At 47.7% G+C, this 19,446-nt stretch overlaps 1 protein-coding gene and 1 long non-coding RNA gene across 2 annotated transcripts; both read right to left on the bottom strand.

Annotated features, from left to right (window-relative positions):
* Positions 1 to 2,715: 2,715 nt before the first annotated feature.
* Positions 2,716 to 4,770, bottom strand: LOC120968002 (uncharacterized). Its single transcript, XR_006666148.1, has 2 exons — positions 4,392 to 4,770; positions 2,716 to 4,112 (listed from the first exon to the last, which is right to left on the bottom strand). It is a non-coding gene; the product is annotated as an uncharacterized lncRNA (long non-coding RNA).
* A 4,311-nt stretch (positions 4,771 to 9,081) lies between these two features.
* LOC109751651 (tryptophan decarboxylase 1) lies at positions 9,082 to 10,934 on the bottom strand. The gene has a single exon (XM_020310532.3). It carries the CDS (start codon positions 10,825 to 10,827, stop codon positions 9,295 to 9,297), a length of 1,533 nt encoding a protein of 510 aa, XP_020166121.1. The 5' UTR covers positions 10,828 to 10,934; the 3' UTR covers positions 9,082 to 9,294.
* Positions 10,935 to 19,446: the final 8,512 nt, after the last annotated feature.

Below are 19,446 nucleotides of genomic sequence, written 5' to 3' on the forward strand. Positions count from 1 at the left end.
CGGCATGGCGAGCTACGACACGAGAACGGCAACGGAAACAGAGGGGAAAGAAGGCGGTGCTCACGGTGAGCCTGCATGTGTGCTTAGCGGGGTCGGGGAGGGCTCGGTGTGGCCGGAATCATCGACGGAGTCCGCCGGGGCCGAGGAGGAAGACGGTGGCGGGTGTGCAGGCGGCGGAGACGACGATGGCGATGGCTCGAAGGGGCTTTTGCTCGTGTGGCTGGGTGTAGATGACGAGGCGGCGAGGGGCGGCCAGTGGCCGCGAGGGCCACGAGGGCCATGGCGTCGACGCCTCAATGACGCGGGCAGAGGATGAGCGGCGCGTGGAGGAGGGGGGCGAGCTAGGGTTTGACCGAGGGAGGAGCGGGGTCCTTATAGGCCGAGGAGGCACGGCGGATGGCTGCCACCGCGGCCTGGGCGCGCCATGGCCGTGGGATGGGCGCCACGACCCCCCTGCCTCCCTGTAGCGAGAGGTGGGAGGGGAGGTGGGCTGGGCTCCCACTGTTGCTAGAGCCCAGTCCACCAGTAGTTTAGGTCTTTTTCCTTAAAAAAATATCTTTCTTACTTTGCGTTTTATTTGAGCTACTAAAAGAGTTTTGTTTAATACAAAACTTGGCACAAAATATAGCGCAACATTCTGGGTTGCTACAAAAAGTTCCGAAGCATTTGGGAGTGTCCAGCTATTTTTAGAAATTGAAAAGGCCAATTTTAAATTCCAGGGGCGCTTTGGGAATCCGAAAGAGGTTGGTTCTAACATGACAAATATCCAGGGATTATTTTCCACACTTTGAACATTTTATTTTGCATGTTTGAGAAATTTGAATCTTGGGCATTAATTTGAATTTTAGTTTGAACAAAGATTTGGATCAAGCAAGGATTAGCAACAGTAATGTGATGACATGGCACCATTAATGGAGGATTACTGTAGCTTAATTATTCGGGCGTCACACCCAACCCCACATAAATTCCTCCCCATCCGCTTGCCGAACCAAACCCTAACCACTTCACTCCCCTTCTGCCACCCAAGCTCCTCTTCGGCCTTCTCCGGCATGGCGGGAAGCGGATCCGAATCCCTCACCTCCAGATCCGTCGACTCCGAGCTCATCCCGCGCGGCCCCGAGGAGGAGATGGACGTCCGGCTTGCGCTTCGCCGCGCCCGGGAGGAGGCTCGTGGACGGCTGCTCGGACTTCATCTGTCGGGAATCCATTGTGTCCGCCCAAATGGGGCATGGATCCGGCGCTACTCCGACCATAGCTGCCTCGCCGGAGGCCGTGCGGTCCGTCTGGCGCCCGAATGCGCTGGCGGACTCGCAACCCCTCCGGTGGCGCGTCGAGCATAGGGACGCACCATGGGCCTCGTCTGACGAGGCCATGGCACGGCGTGCCCGGTGTGCAAGGCACCGGGCGCAGGAGGCGGCGGACGTCGGCGAAGCGGAGTCGCATTCTCCGGCGCCCCGTATGGTGCATCAGTCCGGACGCCACAACCACATCATGGTGGACGTTCGACGACTCGTCCCCAGACGGATTCATCATCGATCTGACGTCCACTGGCACCGTTCGGGTTCCGGTCTCCGACAAGGAAGAGTAGGGCATGGGAGACGGCGGGGCCTTGAGTCCCGTGAGCCAGCTCGTGTCCCATGCCCTACCCTACCTTGCCGGCGACCGGACCAACACTCTGAGAAGCGCAGCCGGTCGCCGGACATGGCCGGGCGAGCGGGGAGTGGAACCCGGCGAGCTCCGCGTAGATTAGATTTCACGTTACATGTAATAATATGAAATTGAGGTTTCTAATTTGAGGTATCCGGATGTGGAATATGTTTTTTTAAAAGGTGATCAGTTATTGTCCGCCGTCCACGGGCGTTCAAAAGGGTCGGATTTGCCAAATCCGGACGTAAATACTCTTACTCCTTCCCATGCATCATTTCCACCCGCGTGAGCTGGGTTGTCTGTTCTTGGGTAAATCGGATGCCTCGCGTTGACTGCTACGGATTAATATCAAGATCCCAAATGAATTAGGAATTAGTACATGGCTGGGCGGTTGTACTAGATGACTGGGTAGAGGCGTGACGTGCTCGTTGTTGCTTAGGTCGTCGTTCTATTTCGCTAATAAAAGGTTGTTCTTTTAGTGAATTTTTCGTGTGTTTGTTTTTTATAAAACAAAAGCATGGTGTAGTAAATAAGTAGTCCATCCGTTCCTTAATATTTGACTTTTTAGAGATTTTAAATTGACTATCACATACGAATTTTGGTAAGTAAATTAAAGGGAAATTAGTAAATAAATTAAGGTGATTAATTATCATACGGGAAAGGTTGGATGAAGGTGTGGTGGAAAAAAAGTGAAACATAAAACCTTATATTCTCTTTAAGTTTTATATAGGCAATTGCCCGTGCGGTGCACAAATATTTTGGTGGTTCCACACTAATTGTGCAAACATAGTCCGCCTGCATACATCAAGCTTTTCAGGAAAATATAGTAGTCTTTTAAAAAATTTTATAAGTCAGTCTTCTTCGTCCACACGCTATCTCTGTCTCTCCCACCCAAACATGCTAGCGTCGTTGATAGAGCATCTGAAACCCGCATGAAAGAACACAAAATGCAATCTACACAAAATCAATGATGTAAACTAACGTAAAATTATGATTGCTACAAGAAAATCACTCTAGTAATAACTTAAATGGAATAATGTAACGACCCTAAACCGTTGAAATGCAAAGTGCAAGTTAAAACTGCCTCAAACACTTACTTCTTTACATGAACATTATTTGTATGGATTGCAAAAGAAATACGTATTGTTTTAGAAAATGGTCTATTGGCAACTACTACAAAACTTCAATCATCTTTACTCCACCATAAATCTTACACGCAACTAATCATGTAGGACACAAAATTTTACTCCAGGATAAAATTTGTGCGCAGACACAAAAAAAATCACATGTGAGTGCAAATCTTGGGAGGAGTCTAGCTGCATGAAGAAGTACCAGCCTGCAGACAAGAGCAAAGGTAGTCTAAATTCTCAGGTACCAGGAAATCAAACCAGAAAACCGACTCAATCAATTTATGTACTGGATCATATGCCAACACATTTCCATAGATCCCTGTTAAATACTGGTGCCATCATCTCCACAAACCGGGAAAAAAATTCTACGAGACCTGGTCTTTTTTACGCCGTCCAAGGAATGCCACGTCTCAACACGAATCACGAAGCACCCTGGGTCTTGGGTCTTCTTCCTTTGACAACGACTTCGTTCTTTTCCCCTGATGGAATCATCTTCCAGTTTATTGCTTGGTCAGTACTCAGTAGTTAGTAGTATCCTTCACGGGTAATGGCCCGACACCCCGTCTCACACAGCTCCATCCTCCCCTCAGATCTAGAAGTACTTCAATCCCCAAAGCTCTTAGCTCGTTATGTCATGGCCCTCATGGATCCTTTCCTCTCACGAAACTCCTCAGCTAAAAATCAAAAATTAGTCTGTTTGTCTACGTACTTGTTTAAATCAATTTGACAGATCAACAATTAAATGGTCTTATCTGAAGCAGTTTAATTGATCGATCTGCACATGTGCTTGTGATTAATTAGTAGCTCTGATAAGATAATACAGACATACAGCAGGCCAAGAGGAAAGCAGCATGCGCAGGAAGGCCTTCCCTCCGCCGGCATGGGGGCTCAGCTTCTACATGCGTTAGTGGAGAACATGGCAGCCGTAATTTTGACAAGGATGAGAAGCGGCCGGCTACAGACTTATTTTCCAAACCCACAAACCCGTGTGAGTTGCAACCTCCATAAACAGATCGAATGGCCTTGTTGTTCACTGAGGAGGGAGAGTAGCAGTAGCTATACCTGGTGCGGCACTGCGGCTCTGTGGATTGTTCGAGTCCTCATCGGCGTCGACCACATCCGAAGCCTAGACGGCCACGTGTTTATGAAGCCCGTGTACACCATCCTGCTCACACCGCTGGCGCGGCGAGCTCGGCGATTGGGGAGAGGAGGACTCGGCCACGAGGCGGTAGAGGAACGGGAAGACATCGCCGCTGGCGGCGGAGATGTGGTCCACCTAGCCCTCCATCGATTTTCTCCCCTGGACCTTGCTTGCTTGGGACCTGGGACTGGGAGCTGAAGACCAGAGGACTGAGACAAAGAAATAAGCGGAGGCCGCGGCATGGCGGGTACGGCCGCATGGCGGGTCAAGAAGCGGAGATGCAGTAACAACGTGCGACGGCTATGCAGATGTTGATTGCGCGGCAGATATTGATTTCGACCAGCCAAATCTGCCTCCCCCGCTACCTCGATCAGCCGCGCCGCCTTCATACGTCGCCGCCGCCGCACGCCGTTCCAGGAGAGAGGATCAAGGAGAGAAATTATGCAGGCTTAGAAGAGAGAAGAAACTGGTACCTCGCTTCCACCGTCCGCCGATGCTCGCCACTTGATTTCTCACGCCGCCACAGAAGAAGAGACGAGATGGCGGACGGAATAGGGTTTCTTCGGTGTACTCATTGTGCCCATCTGAGCGGTGCTCCTGGAGATGCTCCGTATCATGGCATCGTCTCCAGCTCTCCCATCAAAGGAGAAATTTCCGCTGGCGTCCAAGGGCGCGGGGTACAGGATAGATCACCGTCCATGATTGACGTGAATTGAGATTGATTACCAAAGAAAGGGATTAATTACCATACAGAAATTGATTGTTTTGCCAAATATGGACCGAAAGAAAAACTGATCGAGGGGTGAGGGATAGCGAACGGAAAGGGATGGACGAAGAGTGTTGAACGTAAGACGGGCGGAACCTTACGGTTCTTTTAGGTAGTATATAGAAATATATAGATATAGATATAGATATATAGATATATAGATAGAAGTAGATAGATAGATAGATAGAGAAGAGATTAGTGTCGGGACGCACAGAGAGGCAGCCTGACTGGGCCGGCCCATCGAGCTGTACCGCGTGTTGTGTCAAATTTGTCGCGACGCACAGGGAGGCAGCCTGACTGAGCTGGCCCATCGAGCTGTACCGCGTGAGAAAAAGGGGAAAGCAAAAAATGAGCCAGGCGCGATGCTAGGAATCAAACTGACGACCAACGATTGCAACTGCGTGCTCATTGCCACTCCATATGACTAGAGTTTTATGTAGTATAACATCGCGTATCTAAAAGAACTTAGGACGACCGTACAACCAGACAAATCTACTGTAACGAGCCGGAATTAGTTACTGCAGCGAATCTTAGAAGCAAAGTGGATATTTTGAAAAAAGTGCGGATATTTTTTCAATTTCTGGAAAAAAATTCGTAGACAGGAAACATTTTTTGCATATGCCCAAAATTTTTAAAATCGCAGAAAGTGTTTTTGAAAAACGTAAATCATTGTTTGTAACTTGTGAACATATTACAAAATTCCGAACATATTCTTAAAGCACGAATTTTTTTAAAATTTTGAAAAAATATTTAAAAAAGGGAACATCTCATGAAATTCTAAGAAAAAATTTGAAAACATGAACATTTTTGAATTTCTGAACAAAAAATAAAAAATAGAACATTTAAAGAAATATCTAACAAAAATTTGATACCGCAAACATTTCTTGAAATTCTTGAACACTTTCTGAAACACGAACATTTTTTGCATTTTAGACAAAATTTTGCAACTACGAACATTTTTTAAATTTGTGATTTTTTTTAAAAACGGAAAATTTCATGAAATGTCTAAAAAAATGAAACCTCAATAATTTTCAAAAATTATTGAACATTTTTTGCATTTCAGACCGAATTTTACAACTGCGAACATGTTTTTTCAGTTTCAGAAGTTTCTTCAAATTATGATCATTTTAAAAATTTGTGACAAATTTCGAAATATGGGAACATTTTTTTTAATTCCTGTTTGTGTTTTGAAACTCAACCATTTTTTGAATTTGTGAACATATTTTAAAAAGAGGAAATTTTAGAAAAATCTGTCAAAAAATTGAACTCCAAAAAATACAAAGTTCACAAATAATGCGAATAAATTTTGAAACAACAAACAATTTTTTTGAATATGTGAACTATTTTAGAAACAGGAACATATTTTGAAAATTTCTGAACAAAATGTTGCAAACGTGAACATTTTTTGAATCTGTGATTATTTTTTGAAAACACGAACAACCTTTTGGAAAACACGAACAACTTTTTTGAAAATCACGAACAAATGTGGAAACACCGAACAAATTTTGTACATTTTTTGAAAAGAACGAAAGTTCTTTTTGAAACCTGAAAAAAAATCCGAGCAAAGTATTGAATATATTGATTTTTTCTTTGAAATTGCGATTTTTCTAAAACAAAAATAAAAAAAAGAAAGAAACAGAAAAACCAAAGGGAAAAAAGGAACATATAATAGTCGCCCTCTTGTACATATAAGACACTAGCGTTGTTGAGCTCAAGTGGCTAGCAACGTACCTCGACGAGAAGGAGGACTGATGTTCGATTCATAGCTCGCAGAATGTGGCGAATAGGGTTTTCCAGTACCGACGACCTGGACCACATCCAGCCGTGTGTCATCGTCCAGCCCTACCTGGGCTGGGCCTTCGATGGGCCAGCATCCGTGGGCCACACGCCTGACGCACGTGATGCGCTACTCGGATCAAGCAACTCCTTCCGTAAATCCGCGTGCGGCCGCTACTTCTGATCTCGCCGAGTGCTTGACCAGAACACGCCGTCGACAGCTTTTTTACTCATTGACTTCGCTCTTTCGATTGCTATTCAAAAAACTGTCGACTCTTCGGATCTGTCCACGTCTGCACACATCGCTCTACGACGACCGCTTCATACGAATGATGATGATCCATGCCGAGCACTTTTATCCTCTAGGTCAACTCCTCCACGGCCTCCGAACAATCTAGCTCTGATACCACTGGTTAGAATTAATCCGAGGCACTCCGTCGATCATCCGAGGACCAATCAATTACACGCGGCATGACACCGAGATTTGTTAACGATATTCATCGATATGACTACATCCTCGGGGCCTGACTATGGGCGCTCCTCCCCGTGACACCGTCACAGTACCGCACCCCGGCCGCCCAGGTGCCGGCACACGCCACCGGCTCCCCCTTGCGCGCATGTGCTATTATGTTGGCATATGTTACATCATGTGTCTACCCCGCATTATATGAGAGGCCTAGCATTCAAGTGTCATACTAGGACACGACTCCATACTCTGTAAACACAATACAACTCAGAGTCCAACTGTAACCTATTTTGTACACAATATTTGACACAACTCTAAGAGCATGGTTAATAGTATAGCCAACTGTTGGCTATAAGAAAGTGCCATATCATCTATAGCCAACCTTATAGTCAACATGTATAACAATTAGCTATAAGTATGTGCTACTTTATTAAAACATGGCCCATCTTTCACTCTCACATAGTGCCTAGGAGCACGTGCTGCAGCTGGCTCTTGCATGAGAGCCCGCTTACATTCTCTCTCCTATCCTCTCTCCTCCAACTAAGCATAGAAATATTACTTTATTCCTTATAGTCTGCTGACGGTACCTTTATTGTACTTGCTCTAACACTTATCTCTCTCTGCGCATGCATGATCACCTTCTCCTCTCTCTCCTCCTAACCAGACACCACACCACAATATCTCACCACATGCAAGGTCCCTACCTATTTTTTCTTCCCAAACCGGATACTTTGTGATTAGCGTTGGATTACTCACTTTGGCCCTGTTTGGATACTCTAACTCAGTTAGATGTTAGAGTTAGATTCTAACCCTAAACTAACTCTAGCCAAAGAGGTGTTTGGATGGTAGGGTTAGATGGAGCGCGGATATGGCGAGGCACCTTCACGGGCGGTGCGAGAGGGAGGGAGGAAGAGGACGAGAAGCTTCGAGGAAGTGGGGAGGGATCTGCTGCGGGAAGAGCGAGAGAAAATGTGTTTTTTGTGGTCCCGAGAAGAACTAACCCAAATAAGCACCTTTTGGGTGGGTTAGATTTTTCAGATGGATTAGATGCATCTAACTCAAATTAACCCTCATGTTTGGATTTTTTTGGGTTAGTTGAGTCCAAACTAACCCAAACTAACTCTAACCATGGATCCAAACAGGGCCTTTGACATCATGTCCACGGACCACGTCTAGACATACAAACAGACATATGCCGAACACTTATGCCGGTCAGCGTTGGAGATGCCCTTAGGCCACAAGTTGTACCGACAGATAATAGCTCCTGCATGGATCTCCTGTATAGTTTCAGTTGGGTGGCGGATGCGGGACCGGCTGCCGGTACTGATCAAATCATTCAGTACAGTCACTTAACTGCAGTACTATCTGCTGTACTCCCTCGTGTTTTGCTTTGATTGAGTCAGGACTTTAAGAAGACTACTGTAGTACTTCCACTTGTATTCCTGTTTCGCTTTGGTTGAGTCAGAACCGTAATTAAACTTCGTTCCTACTCAGACATGATATCACCTGTCGATCGTTCCTCCATTTATATCGATCACTGAATTATGTACGTCCGTGTCAAAACTCTGCCCCCGTGTCTTTCCTGCGTTAGTGCTGCGGTGCAAGCACCATTAATTCAGATGTGCAAGTGTATGGTCGACCTGGACTCTGAAGATGGAATTGTATGGCCGATACTCTATATAGGACCAATTTAATGGGAAGTTGGGAACACACGGCGTCCAGGCTTCGGTCTGGCATCTTGAAACTTACTTCCTCCGTTTTAAAATAGATGACTTAACTTTATACTAACTATAATACTGCAGCGTATATTTATTGATTGATCGCGATGCGTGGGCATGCATTCGTCACTCGCTATTGGAATACAGTCGCAAATACTCCCTCTGTTTCTTTTTAGTCTGCATATAAAGTTTGGTCAAAGTCAAGCTTTATAAAATTTGACTAACTTTATATTAAAAAATATCAACATTCACAATATGAAATCAATATTACTAGATGCGTCATGAAATGAATTTTCATACTTTATAGTTTTAGTATTGTAGATGTTCATATTTTTTGATATAAATTTGGTCAAACTTTGTGTAGTTTGATTTTGACCAAATCTTATACGCGAAGTAAAAAGAAACGGAGGGTGTACAGTAACTCGTGTCCATTCAATATAAGCACTTTTACATTGTATCATCAACTTTTTTGGTAACGGCTTGCTATATATATACCCTCAGTCGGTATAGATCACAAAACCGAATAAGAACCACATGTACAAATAAATAATAATCAGAATCAAAAAAGATAAATTTAAAGGAACAATCAGACCCAAAATATAGGGATTTGTGTAGCTCCTGGAACTTTCTGTGTCAATAGGTCCATCCACTTAATCCATGATACTGCTCGTAGTCTTCTTGATGAGGTCCCAAGCACTTCTTATATGTCTCTCCTCCTGCAGTGACGACCCAACGGCAAATCGAAGAACGAACTTGTCACCAACCACCGTGTGTGCAAGATAAGCCTTCCCAGTCTTGTTCAGATTATCCATTAGCACACGGTTGGCCTCATTGGCATCCTCCTCCGTCATGGCTCCACTTGCCTTGATTCTAAAGCACACAAGAGCAAAGTTCCTCGGTACGACCACCTCGAACCTCTCGTCGGCACGGACGAAATCTTCAAACATCTTGGCCATGGCGACATCACTACGGATGTGCTCTTGGAGCTTTGCGGTACCATAGGTTCGCATGACCATCCAAAGCTTGAGCCCACGAAAGCGCCGACCAACGCCGACCTGCATGTCTTTAAGATCAGTGACCTCACCGGAATCGGTAGCGTCGTTCTTGAGGTACTCCGGGTTGGTCTCCAACGAGTCGCTTAGTCGGTGAGCATCACGGACATAGAGACAGGTGCAATCGAGACACGTGAGAAGCCATTTGTGTGGGCTCATGCTGATGGAGTCCACGCGCTCGACGCCGTCGAGATGGTGGCGGAACTCCGGACAGATACACGCGCTGCCAGCATAGGCAGCATCGACGTGGACCCATGCATTGAACATGGCTGCAACGTCGGCAACGGCTCCCACCGGGTCGACGGCGTTGGAAGATGTGGTGCCCACTGTGGCGCAGACATATGTTGGCACGAGACCAGCATTGGCATCAGCTTGCATTACCTCGAGAAGCTTGGCCGGGTCGAGCCCGTAGTTAGTTTCCGGCCCGGTGGGGATGGAGCGGATATTGGCGGGGTCGAAGCCTGCGAGGCGGCATGCCTTGAAGAACGTGGAGTGGGTTTGGTCGGCAGCGTACACAACTAAGCGTGAGATGTTGGATACACCGACAGAGCCGCTCCGACGCAGTGCTGCGTCACGGGCGGCAACTAGCGTGACGAGCATTGCCTCGCTCGTTGTTCCAAGGATGACCCCACCACCGGTTCCACGGCCAGTGCTTGTGCGGTTCATGAAGGTGGTAGGTAGGCGCAGGAGTTGCGCAAGCCAGTCGAGAGCAAGAACCTCCATCTCAGTGGCTGCTGGCGAGGCCTGCCACGTGAACCCGACGGTGTTCATGGCAGAGGCGATGAGGTCCCCAGCGATGGCAGCGGCGCTGTTGGTGGAGGGGAAGAAGGCGAAGAAGTTGGGGCTAGCCCAGTGTGTCATGCCGGGAACAACGGAGGTCCTGAGCTCCTTCATGGTGACATCGAACGGCGCAGAGTAAGTCGGCGGCGACACGCTGAGCTCATCTTGCAGGTATCCCGGCTTCACGTTAGGAAGAACGGGCATGGACTCGATGTTGGTGTAGTAGTCAGAGATGAAGTCGACGGCTTTGTGGAGGTATGCGCGAACATCTTCGGGGTTGAGCGGCTCAAACGCGGCCTTGTCGCTGGGCAAGGCGGAGAAGGACATTGGGTTGGTGTCCAAGCTGCCCATTTTTGTAGGAGGTGTGAGGCTTGGCTTAATGAAGTGGAGCTAGCTCGATTTGCTGCCGGAGAGCAAGAAGAATAAGAGGAGAGCTAGAAGTAGATTAGCTAGCTTGCTTTGCTGCTTGGTTTAGTGAATGGAGTTCTTCATTGGTGCGGGGTATATATAGGTGGATGCGGCCATGCGGGAAGCGGCGTGGCGGTTTGGGCGTTGGATGAGTCGTGAGTCCTGGTCGCGCGCGCTTACGTACGCTGCTAGGAAAGTGCATGGGTAGGTAGAGATCCGAGCTCGAGCTCGAGCGTGCGCGACACAAAGGTAGATGGTCAACACGTCCGTCCGTTCAATTCGGATACAGATGCACCAGCACCCAGTCGCACCCGTGGTGCGAACGCTAATTGGCCACCATCCGGCTGTTTAAGCTATATATAATTATTATTTTTGCGTGGGGACTAGCTATGCATGCATGGATCGTTTTCGTAAATGAAAAATAAAATCGTTTCTTGTTCATATTATGCTACACGGCAATGCTACACTTGCTCAAGGATAGTTTTTTTTTTCAGAAATAACTTTCGATCTATTCGTCAACTGTCAAGGTAGTACAAACACCAGAAGTAAAAAATATATCTAGGTCCGTAGACCACCTAGCGACGACTACTTGCACTGGAGCGAGCCGAAGGCGCGTCACCGTCTTCGCCCCTTCCTCATCGAAGCCAAGCAAACCTTGTTGTAGTAGACAGTCGGGAAGTCGTCGTGCTAAGGCCCCATAGGACCAGCGCACCAGAACAGCATCCGCCGCCGATGGAGAGAAGTGTAGATCAGGGATAGTTTGTTACAGCGAAAATGCTAGAGCCACGGAGAAATAAAAAAAAAGTTAGACCAACCCAAGGGCTAACCCTCGTTGGCATTTTTTTATAGAAGAAACTCTGCGAGCATCACACGTCCGAGCCGAGACTCGAACTCGGGTGGGTTGGCAGCAACCCCAGCTGCCCAGGTAACGGGTCGACGCCCCGCCCTCGAGCCACGGAGAAATCAGGGGGAACAATTTGAAAGAGAGTGTGTGACGCACGCTTTGCCACGTCATTCTTCGGTCGTGAGTGAAATTTTCCTTGTTTATTTTGTACACGGTCTATTATAGTCGGCTGGCTCGCTCTGCGTAATTGTCAGTGAATTATCTTACAATAATATTGCCAATTATGTTTTAACATCTTCGTAAGAATAATAATATATGCGGACAAAAATCCATAAATAATTGTTGCGTGTGAGCTTTGTCTCTGTATAACTGAGGTCAACTTCTTGCCCATTGTGTATTGCATGGAAAATTGATAAATGGAAGAACATGATTAGTAAATTTATAGTGTAATAGTTCCAGTTTCATTGGAAAGTAACAGGATGACAATTGTTAGCTCTATGGATGATTTGTACTTGTTAACGCGGGATGAAATGGGTCGACTAATCAAGCTCGATGAGTCATCTGTCAGCTGCCTCTTGCATGCAATGCAGAAGCCGGAGCACTGAAATTCCTACAGTAGGCAGCATATCTTTTTTTTTTGAGAATCGGGGGGGGGGGGGGGGGGGGCTGTGGGGGGGAGTTCCCCACCTGAATATATTACTCAAACGACTGCGGAAGTAGCGAGTACAGAATTACAGCGGCACGGTGCAACGTGCAGAAAGGAAGAAACGCCACGAGAAAACTGCCTCCTTGTCACCCGAGTCCCGGTGTGACCAAAGGTCTAGGTCAGAGATCAGGTTCCTAATTGTTATTACAAAACGTTGATCGATTCTCCTAAACATCATGTCATTACGTGCTGCCCAAATCTTCCAGAGTAAGGCCCTTGCTCATGCCGTGTGGAAATCGGCGATAGGTTATACTTCTTCTTTTCGAGGGAAGCGATAGGTTGTACTTTGATTATGTTGTTTCATTCATTCCAACGCGAGCTGCCAGACAGTTTCTAAAAGTATGGTTCAGACGATTCTCTGAAGTACGATCATCCTGCTATAAGAATGTTATGGCATGTGTGGACAACACAGATTTTCAGGTTAAAAAACGTTCGATCAACCTGTTGATTTGACCCCCTGTCTGAGCATGCGTTTCGTACACAATTCAAGACGTGTGGTATACGTGCAAGCCACGTGATGAATGTCACATGGAACAAGAGCTAGTTGGACGTATACTTGGACGTGTACAATGGAGATTCCATCGCTAACACCGAAACCTTTTTCATGTGCGCATACGCGCGTGCATGTGGTTGATTCCTCTTTATTTTTTTATTTTATTTTTGAAGCTGTGTTTCATTCCTCTCGAGTCGTTGGTCATCACGGGCAAAAGTGAGTTCGTGAATTATTTTGTTAGCTAGCCAAACTGAGTGTTTAATCTTGACTAACATTTAGACTTGTGAAAGTAAGTACGTCAACATACAAGATTTTCAGTACGATCGATGCGTTTCTTAGGAAATGAGTAGAAATGACCATTTATGTAAATTAATCTACCAAAATTAAACCGAAAATATGGAGTTTGTCTAACCATTCTATCAAACAAGTTTACTTTTAAACCCTAAATGCCAGTGTATACCAGATAAGTATCCTTAATTTTAACACCGGGTAGGCCCACGGCGACATAAGGCCCAACTAAGAGGTTCATGCAGACCCAGGCCCATGAATGCAAAGGACCAGATAAACACAAGCAACAGGTGGTGGCGGCCCAGTCGGAGTGGACACCAGTCAAGGGATCTTCATCAGTTGATTTGCCCATCAGTCGGGAGCTTTATCAGGCGGCAGGTGGCTCTACCAGTAGACTAGCTGCCCGGAGCAATTAAGGAGGCGTTACACATGGATGATTCACTAATCGTCAACCAAGGCAATCACTGGCACTCCATTTACCTAGGGGAAAAATATCCTGTGATACCGTCCATAGCATGATACGGTGCTCCAAGACTGTGTGGTACGTCAGATCTACATGCAAGGCATCTGATCAAAGTACTTGTCTATTTTACATACGCCCCCTTGTATATTTGCATCTTGCCACCCAAAAATTGTGTGTACTGCTGCTCATACATGTAATCTTGATGCAAACTCTTTTTCCTGATTACAAAAGAGGGAGTAACTCACAAGTTAATGCGTAAATAAAAGGCGAACCAATAGCATTGTACTGTAGAAGGTAGACTGAAGCTGAATGCACAATAAGAGGTACACCTCATATGTGTTTTAATGTGGATTGACAACAACCATTTCAGCAAATATTTAGACATTTTCAGGGCAATCCTCGAGAACATAAGTAGACTGGGTATTCAATTATTTGACAAGGAAGTTACAAGGAGGTTGTGAACTTTCTAAAAAAAAAGGAGGTTTGGAACTTTTATTAATGTGATTATGGTCGTTATAAGGATGTCCGGAACTGCAGGGTTTATTACTTGTACGTACAAATAATAAGTAGCCTTGGCACCACATAACCTAATTGCACCAAGATTTATCTTTAAAAAAGGACCAGAGGGGCGAGCACCCCCGGCATATCTTTCACTACTAGAAAAAGGCCTACTAATGGCGCACCACTAATGCGCCATTAATGGCCAGATTAGGTGCACCATTAGTAGCACGCCATTAGTATATTTTACTAATGGCGCACCACTGGTGCGCCATTAGTATCTGGTATACTAATGGCGCACCCCAGATGCGCCATTAGTATATACAACAGTGCGCCATTAGTATGCCTCCCAGGGGGCCATGTATACCCAGGTGCTTTGGCATACTAATGGCGCACTACAGCAGGATGCGCCATTAGTAACTTCGGCATACTAATGGCGCACTGTTTAGTGATGCGCCATTAGTATCCTTTGGCATACTAATGGTGCACTATGATGTGATGCGCCATTAGTATGAATATTAGGTTTTTTTTAATTTTCTGTTTTTTGCACAGGTTACAAAATGTATAATTGGACAAAATATAGACAACACATATCAACAACAGATTCATCGAATACAATAGAATATTAGTCTCTGAATACAATTCATCATTTTAGTCTCCGAATACAATTCATCATATTAGTCTCCGAATTGAAAAGACCGAACAAAATGTATAAGTATGAATCATTATATTACAAGTCTCGAGACCGCGAGTTTGTCTTCACATTACAAGTCGATATCGATCATCTAAACTACCATCACATAGAAGAGAGCTGCGGTCATCACGATGAGCATCATCACGATGAAACTCGTCTTCATCCGGTTCCTCCAACGCTCCCTCCCCTCTCCCGCTAGATAGCGGGCGTATCTAGATTCGGCCTCGGCCCTAGTGGCGTACCCTTTGTAACTGTTACCGCTGAATCGGTGAACCTGTCTCCGACACTCCTCCCAGTCGTCGTAGACTCCGGGAACCTTACCCTTGTACACGACATACCACGGCATCGCTATGCAGTAGCCAAACGAAACGTTAGTACCAATTCACAGACAATACATAAGCAATATATAAGTATGCAACAGAACGATCGGAAGAGAAAAGCAAGACATTAATAGCATCGATTACATCTAAGTTGAAGGACTCTCGAAACCAAAGAGACATACTACAAGTTCATTAAAGTTTAATTACAACATGAGCCAATCGATGTTTCAGAACTAGACACAGCATCACTACTTTCGACTCGACTCAAGGGACCGGAGCGTGGATGAAGCCGCCGTCTATCGTGGGAGTCATGAAACCACGGGCGTTGTCAGCCTGCATTTGTAGGATTGTGTCGATGTCATTGTTGGACGGTTGATTTCTGAGGTAGAACTGCCCCGAGGTACGAAGGACATCTTGATGGATGATTTCCGCAAACTCCGACTGGATGCGAAAGAATTCTTGTCTGATGTCCGCGTCCTGGATTGCCGACACGCTCGCGGCCCAATCTTTGAGTCTACTCGGTAGCAGTAGTTGATGATGGTCCCGTACGATCGCCCGCATGTGATGGATGGCGTAGTAGGCACCCTTCTGACCGCCAGGCGGCTGCTTGACGCAGCAGAACGTCGTGTTGTGGGAGAACACGTGCTTGCCGTACTTACGAATAGGCCTGGTGAAGGTGCCTCCAGATTTGACGTAGCCGGGGAGAACATCATCAAGAACCTTCTTGACATTTGTGTAGTCTACGTTCGACTGACGGTCCGGGTCGAAATACGTGGCCATGGAATATTTGGGGCTTAGGAGGATGAGCGTGCAATGTGTGTCACTGCAGAAAACGCGGAATGTTAAAAGAAAAACGATCGAAATCTAAGAATTCATATGTGACGGGGCGGTTGAGGGGAGGACTTACTCGGGAAAGTAAGGCACGAGGAAGTTGTCCTTATCTTGGTTTGCCAGAATGACGCCTTCGAGGTAAGAACTCGCGACTTGCCGGTCCCCAGCGCTGCCCAAGATCTTGGCACGCATGTAGAAGGGGTCGACTATCACGATGTCCGGGGTCTTGTCGCGAATGATCCGCATCTCCATACTCAGCGAAAATAGCCGAACGAAGGTGTAGTGCAGCGGATGAAGGTTCAACATAGCGTGGATGTCATCAAACCGCAGGACGATCGTACCCCCGATGGAGTTATCCACAAAGCCCTTGCCCTCTGGCACCTTGGCCGCGAAAACCGGGTATGCCACATCCTTCTCTCGGAGACGCCGCTTCTCCAAAGAAAGAACACTGTCATGCAGACTCCGCATAGCACCGGTTGCAGCATCGAGCATATTTCTCGGTAGCATCGGCCTACCCGCCACATGCACCCTCCTCGAGATATCCGCAGTTGAAGGTGGCCCGTCCTAAGCACGGATCGTACTCGGTGCCGGCTGGCCCGCACCCTTGTTAGTCTTTCTTTTGCGTGCCTTCTTCTTGATCTCCTGTAATGGGACCGAGTTCTGCTCACAGACCGCCTTCTTGAGTGTGTTGGAGCTGATCATATTTGGCACCTCGCCTATCTGAGGCTCGGTGAAGTCGGCAGCTGGAGGCGTCTCCTGAGAGCTGAACTGCAGACGACGCCTGTTGCAACTTGGCTTCTCCGCGGTACCAGCTAGATCGCACACGTCTTTTGTTGGGTTGGGTTCTTGAGAAGGAGGCCCCATGAAGTCGCCACCATCCCCATGATCGGCAAAGTACTGATCGACGTTGGCAAATGTATCGTCGTCGTCGTCGTTCTGATCCTGTGCCATATGCATGTTTGGATCCAGTGGCATAGGGATGTCCGGCACCGTTGCGGCGGTCTTGCCATGGGGCCGACTTGGCGCCGGCACGACTGGCGGTGTTGTCTTTGGGGTGGTGTCCCCCGCCCCCAAACGAATCTGGCTCTTCGGCCAAAGCAGGGGCCAGCTCAGGCAGGCGCTGAGGTTCATCACGTCATCATCGTCGGCCCCCATGGGTCGAATCGGAGGTAACACCTCGTCGCAGCCTGGCAGCACCCGAACCAGTTGAACCCTAAACAAGTTGGGTGGCATCTGGGTACCGTGGAACAAGGGGTTGCCCGGTTGAACGATTTTGCCCTTGGCGACATCGACCAACTCGTTGTTCACGAAGTGCACGGAACGTCGGCGGCGCCCTGCGAAAACATGTAGGGCGTTAGGGATGCCCAGTCAAAGGCAAGGAGATGAAGTCCTCGGCCGAGAGAGGCTTAATTAGTTACCGTGATGATGGCGTCGAGCTCGGCTAATGTCGAGGCACCGCCAACGGCGGGCGTGCAGTTGACGGAGGGGCCGCTTGCTGCAGAGGTGCCGGCCGGCGTACACCCGGGTGCATTAAGCTCCCGTGCCGGCGTCGGAGACACCAATGTCGGCTCCGCCGGAGACACCAATGGCCCCGCCATCGCGTTCTGCGAGTTGCTGGCCGTGAAGCTAGGAATCGGGGGCGGCCCCTGTTGGCCGCCCGCAATCCACGCACTAATCCCCTGGATCAAGGTAGGCACAATGGCGGTGATCGTCGCTCCGAGTTGTTGTTGCACTTGCTCTTGGACAATCTCCGGAATCCGCGCCACCTGTGCCCTGAGTTCTTGAACCTCGCGCGCCTGGCTTTCCGAGCTGGTCTTTTTCTCCTTTCGCCCAGCAGTGTCATAGTATGACGACCATTTTGTCGACAAGCCTTTGCTGGCCACACGACCAGCTGACGTCGGCTTACTGAGCTTATCCTTATTCTTCATTACATTCAACGCCCTATTTAGAGTGGTGTCCCAAGGGTTGCTCTTAGTCGACCCCGCGCTACTGCTTTCAGTCGCCTGCGGAAGGAATGTGAACCATTTAGAAATTTGGCTTCATTAATTAGAATGCAACCATATGGAGCTAATTACGAGGGGGTGTATTCCTTACCAGGACAAGCTCAAGCGCCCTGGTCTTCGGATCCGTGGTAAGCTCCTTTGTTTTCGGGTCCTTCTTGTACCAGGCCCTGACAAAGTTCCTGGTCTGCTTGTCACCGTATTTATCGAAGAGGGGCGGTAGGCCTTGCTCGGCACGGTCCGCCTCCTCCTTGTCCCATATAGGCTCCGCCACTCTGTAACCGCCGGGACCGAGTGTGTGTTCCCCTAAGTTCAGCTCCCGCATTTCTTTCCCCCACTTACTTGATTCGGAGTGTGCGGTGCTCGAGCAATTGATCTTGAAGTTGTTGTAGTCATCTTCGGTGATCGAAGGATTTTTCTCCTTGATCTTCTCATAACTCTCACCTTTCTCGATCATTCTCTTCACATTGCTTTTCCAAGTAGACAGGGCCTTGCTCATCTTCGTGAGGGCAGCATTTTTCACTTTATTCCCTTTGAGGCTTGTGTTTTCAAATTCAGCAGGGAACTTGTACCGTTCGTGCAGCTTCGTGAAGAGGAGGTTGCGCAAATTCCCTCGGTCAGGATGCCTCAGGTTCTCGGTGTTGATCGAGACGGTGCTCCGGAGAATGCACCCGAGCTGAAGCGAGTACCCCTTGACTATTCGTTCGGGCGCCGTTGGATTCCCATCGGAGTCCACTTCAGTAACTTCCTCCTTGAGGGTGCGGAGCACGGTCGGGCGCCGGTCCTTCCGTTGCCTCTTCGGTTGGCTGCCATCTGTGCGTGCGCCGCCATCATCAGTGGTGGCATCCTCGGCGGCACCATCAGTGGTGGCATCAGTGGGGTCATCCTCGGCGGTACCATCAGTGGTCTCAGGATCGGTGGGGAAGGCGGCGTCCTCATACAAGTGAGGTTGTTCCTCCATCTCCTGGGACAGCTTCCAAAATGGCTTGTCGACGCCCGAACCCCCGGCCTCATCGTTGTTGGCCATGTTTCTCTCTAAATAGGAACAAAGTTTGGTCAAAAAGTTGGTTATTGTCAAGGAACAAGATCATGGTCTCATCATTTAGGGTTTGTCGACACCGAGGCATCCTAAAAGCTAAGCTTTTATCATTGAGGGTTTTTCGACGCCGAGGCACCCTAAAAGCCTAAGCTTTCATCATTTTGGTTTTTATCGACACCGAGGCACCCTAAAAGCCATGCATTAGTCACAAGTACGCCGGGGCACTTGATCCTACTTAATTACCTACTAAGATACCCCGGCCCATGCATTAGTCACAAGTACCCCATATGTCCTATTTTTAGCAAAGTCATGCTAAAATTCACGAAAAATTTCAGCATGACCTTTGCTGAAAATAGGACATATGGAGTACCCGAATTTGCCGGAAC

This window comes from Aegilops tauschii, chromosome 7 (assembly GCF_002575655.3).
Source record: "Aegilops tauschii subsp. strangulata cultivar AL8/78 chromosome 7, Aet v6.0, whole genome shotgun sequence".
Taxonomy (NCBI): Eukaryota; Viridiplantae; Streptophyta; class Magnoliopsida; order Poales; family Poaceae; genus Aegilops; species Aegilops tauschii.

What these genes read in the sequence shown, in the direction of transcription:
- LOC109751651 (XM_020310532.3), bottom strand. Translation starts at nt 10,827, where the DNA reads ATGGGCAGCTTGGACACCAACCCAATGTCCTTCTCCGCCTTGCCCAGC.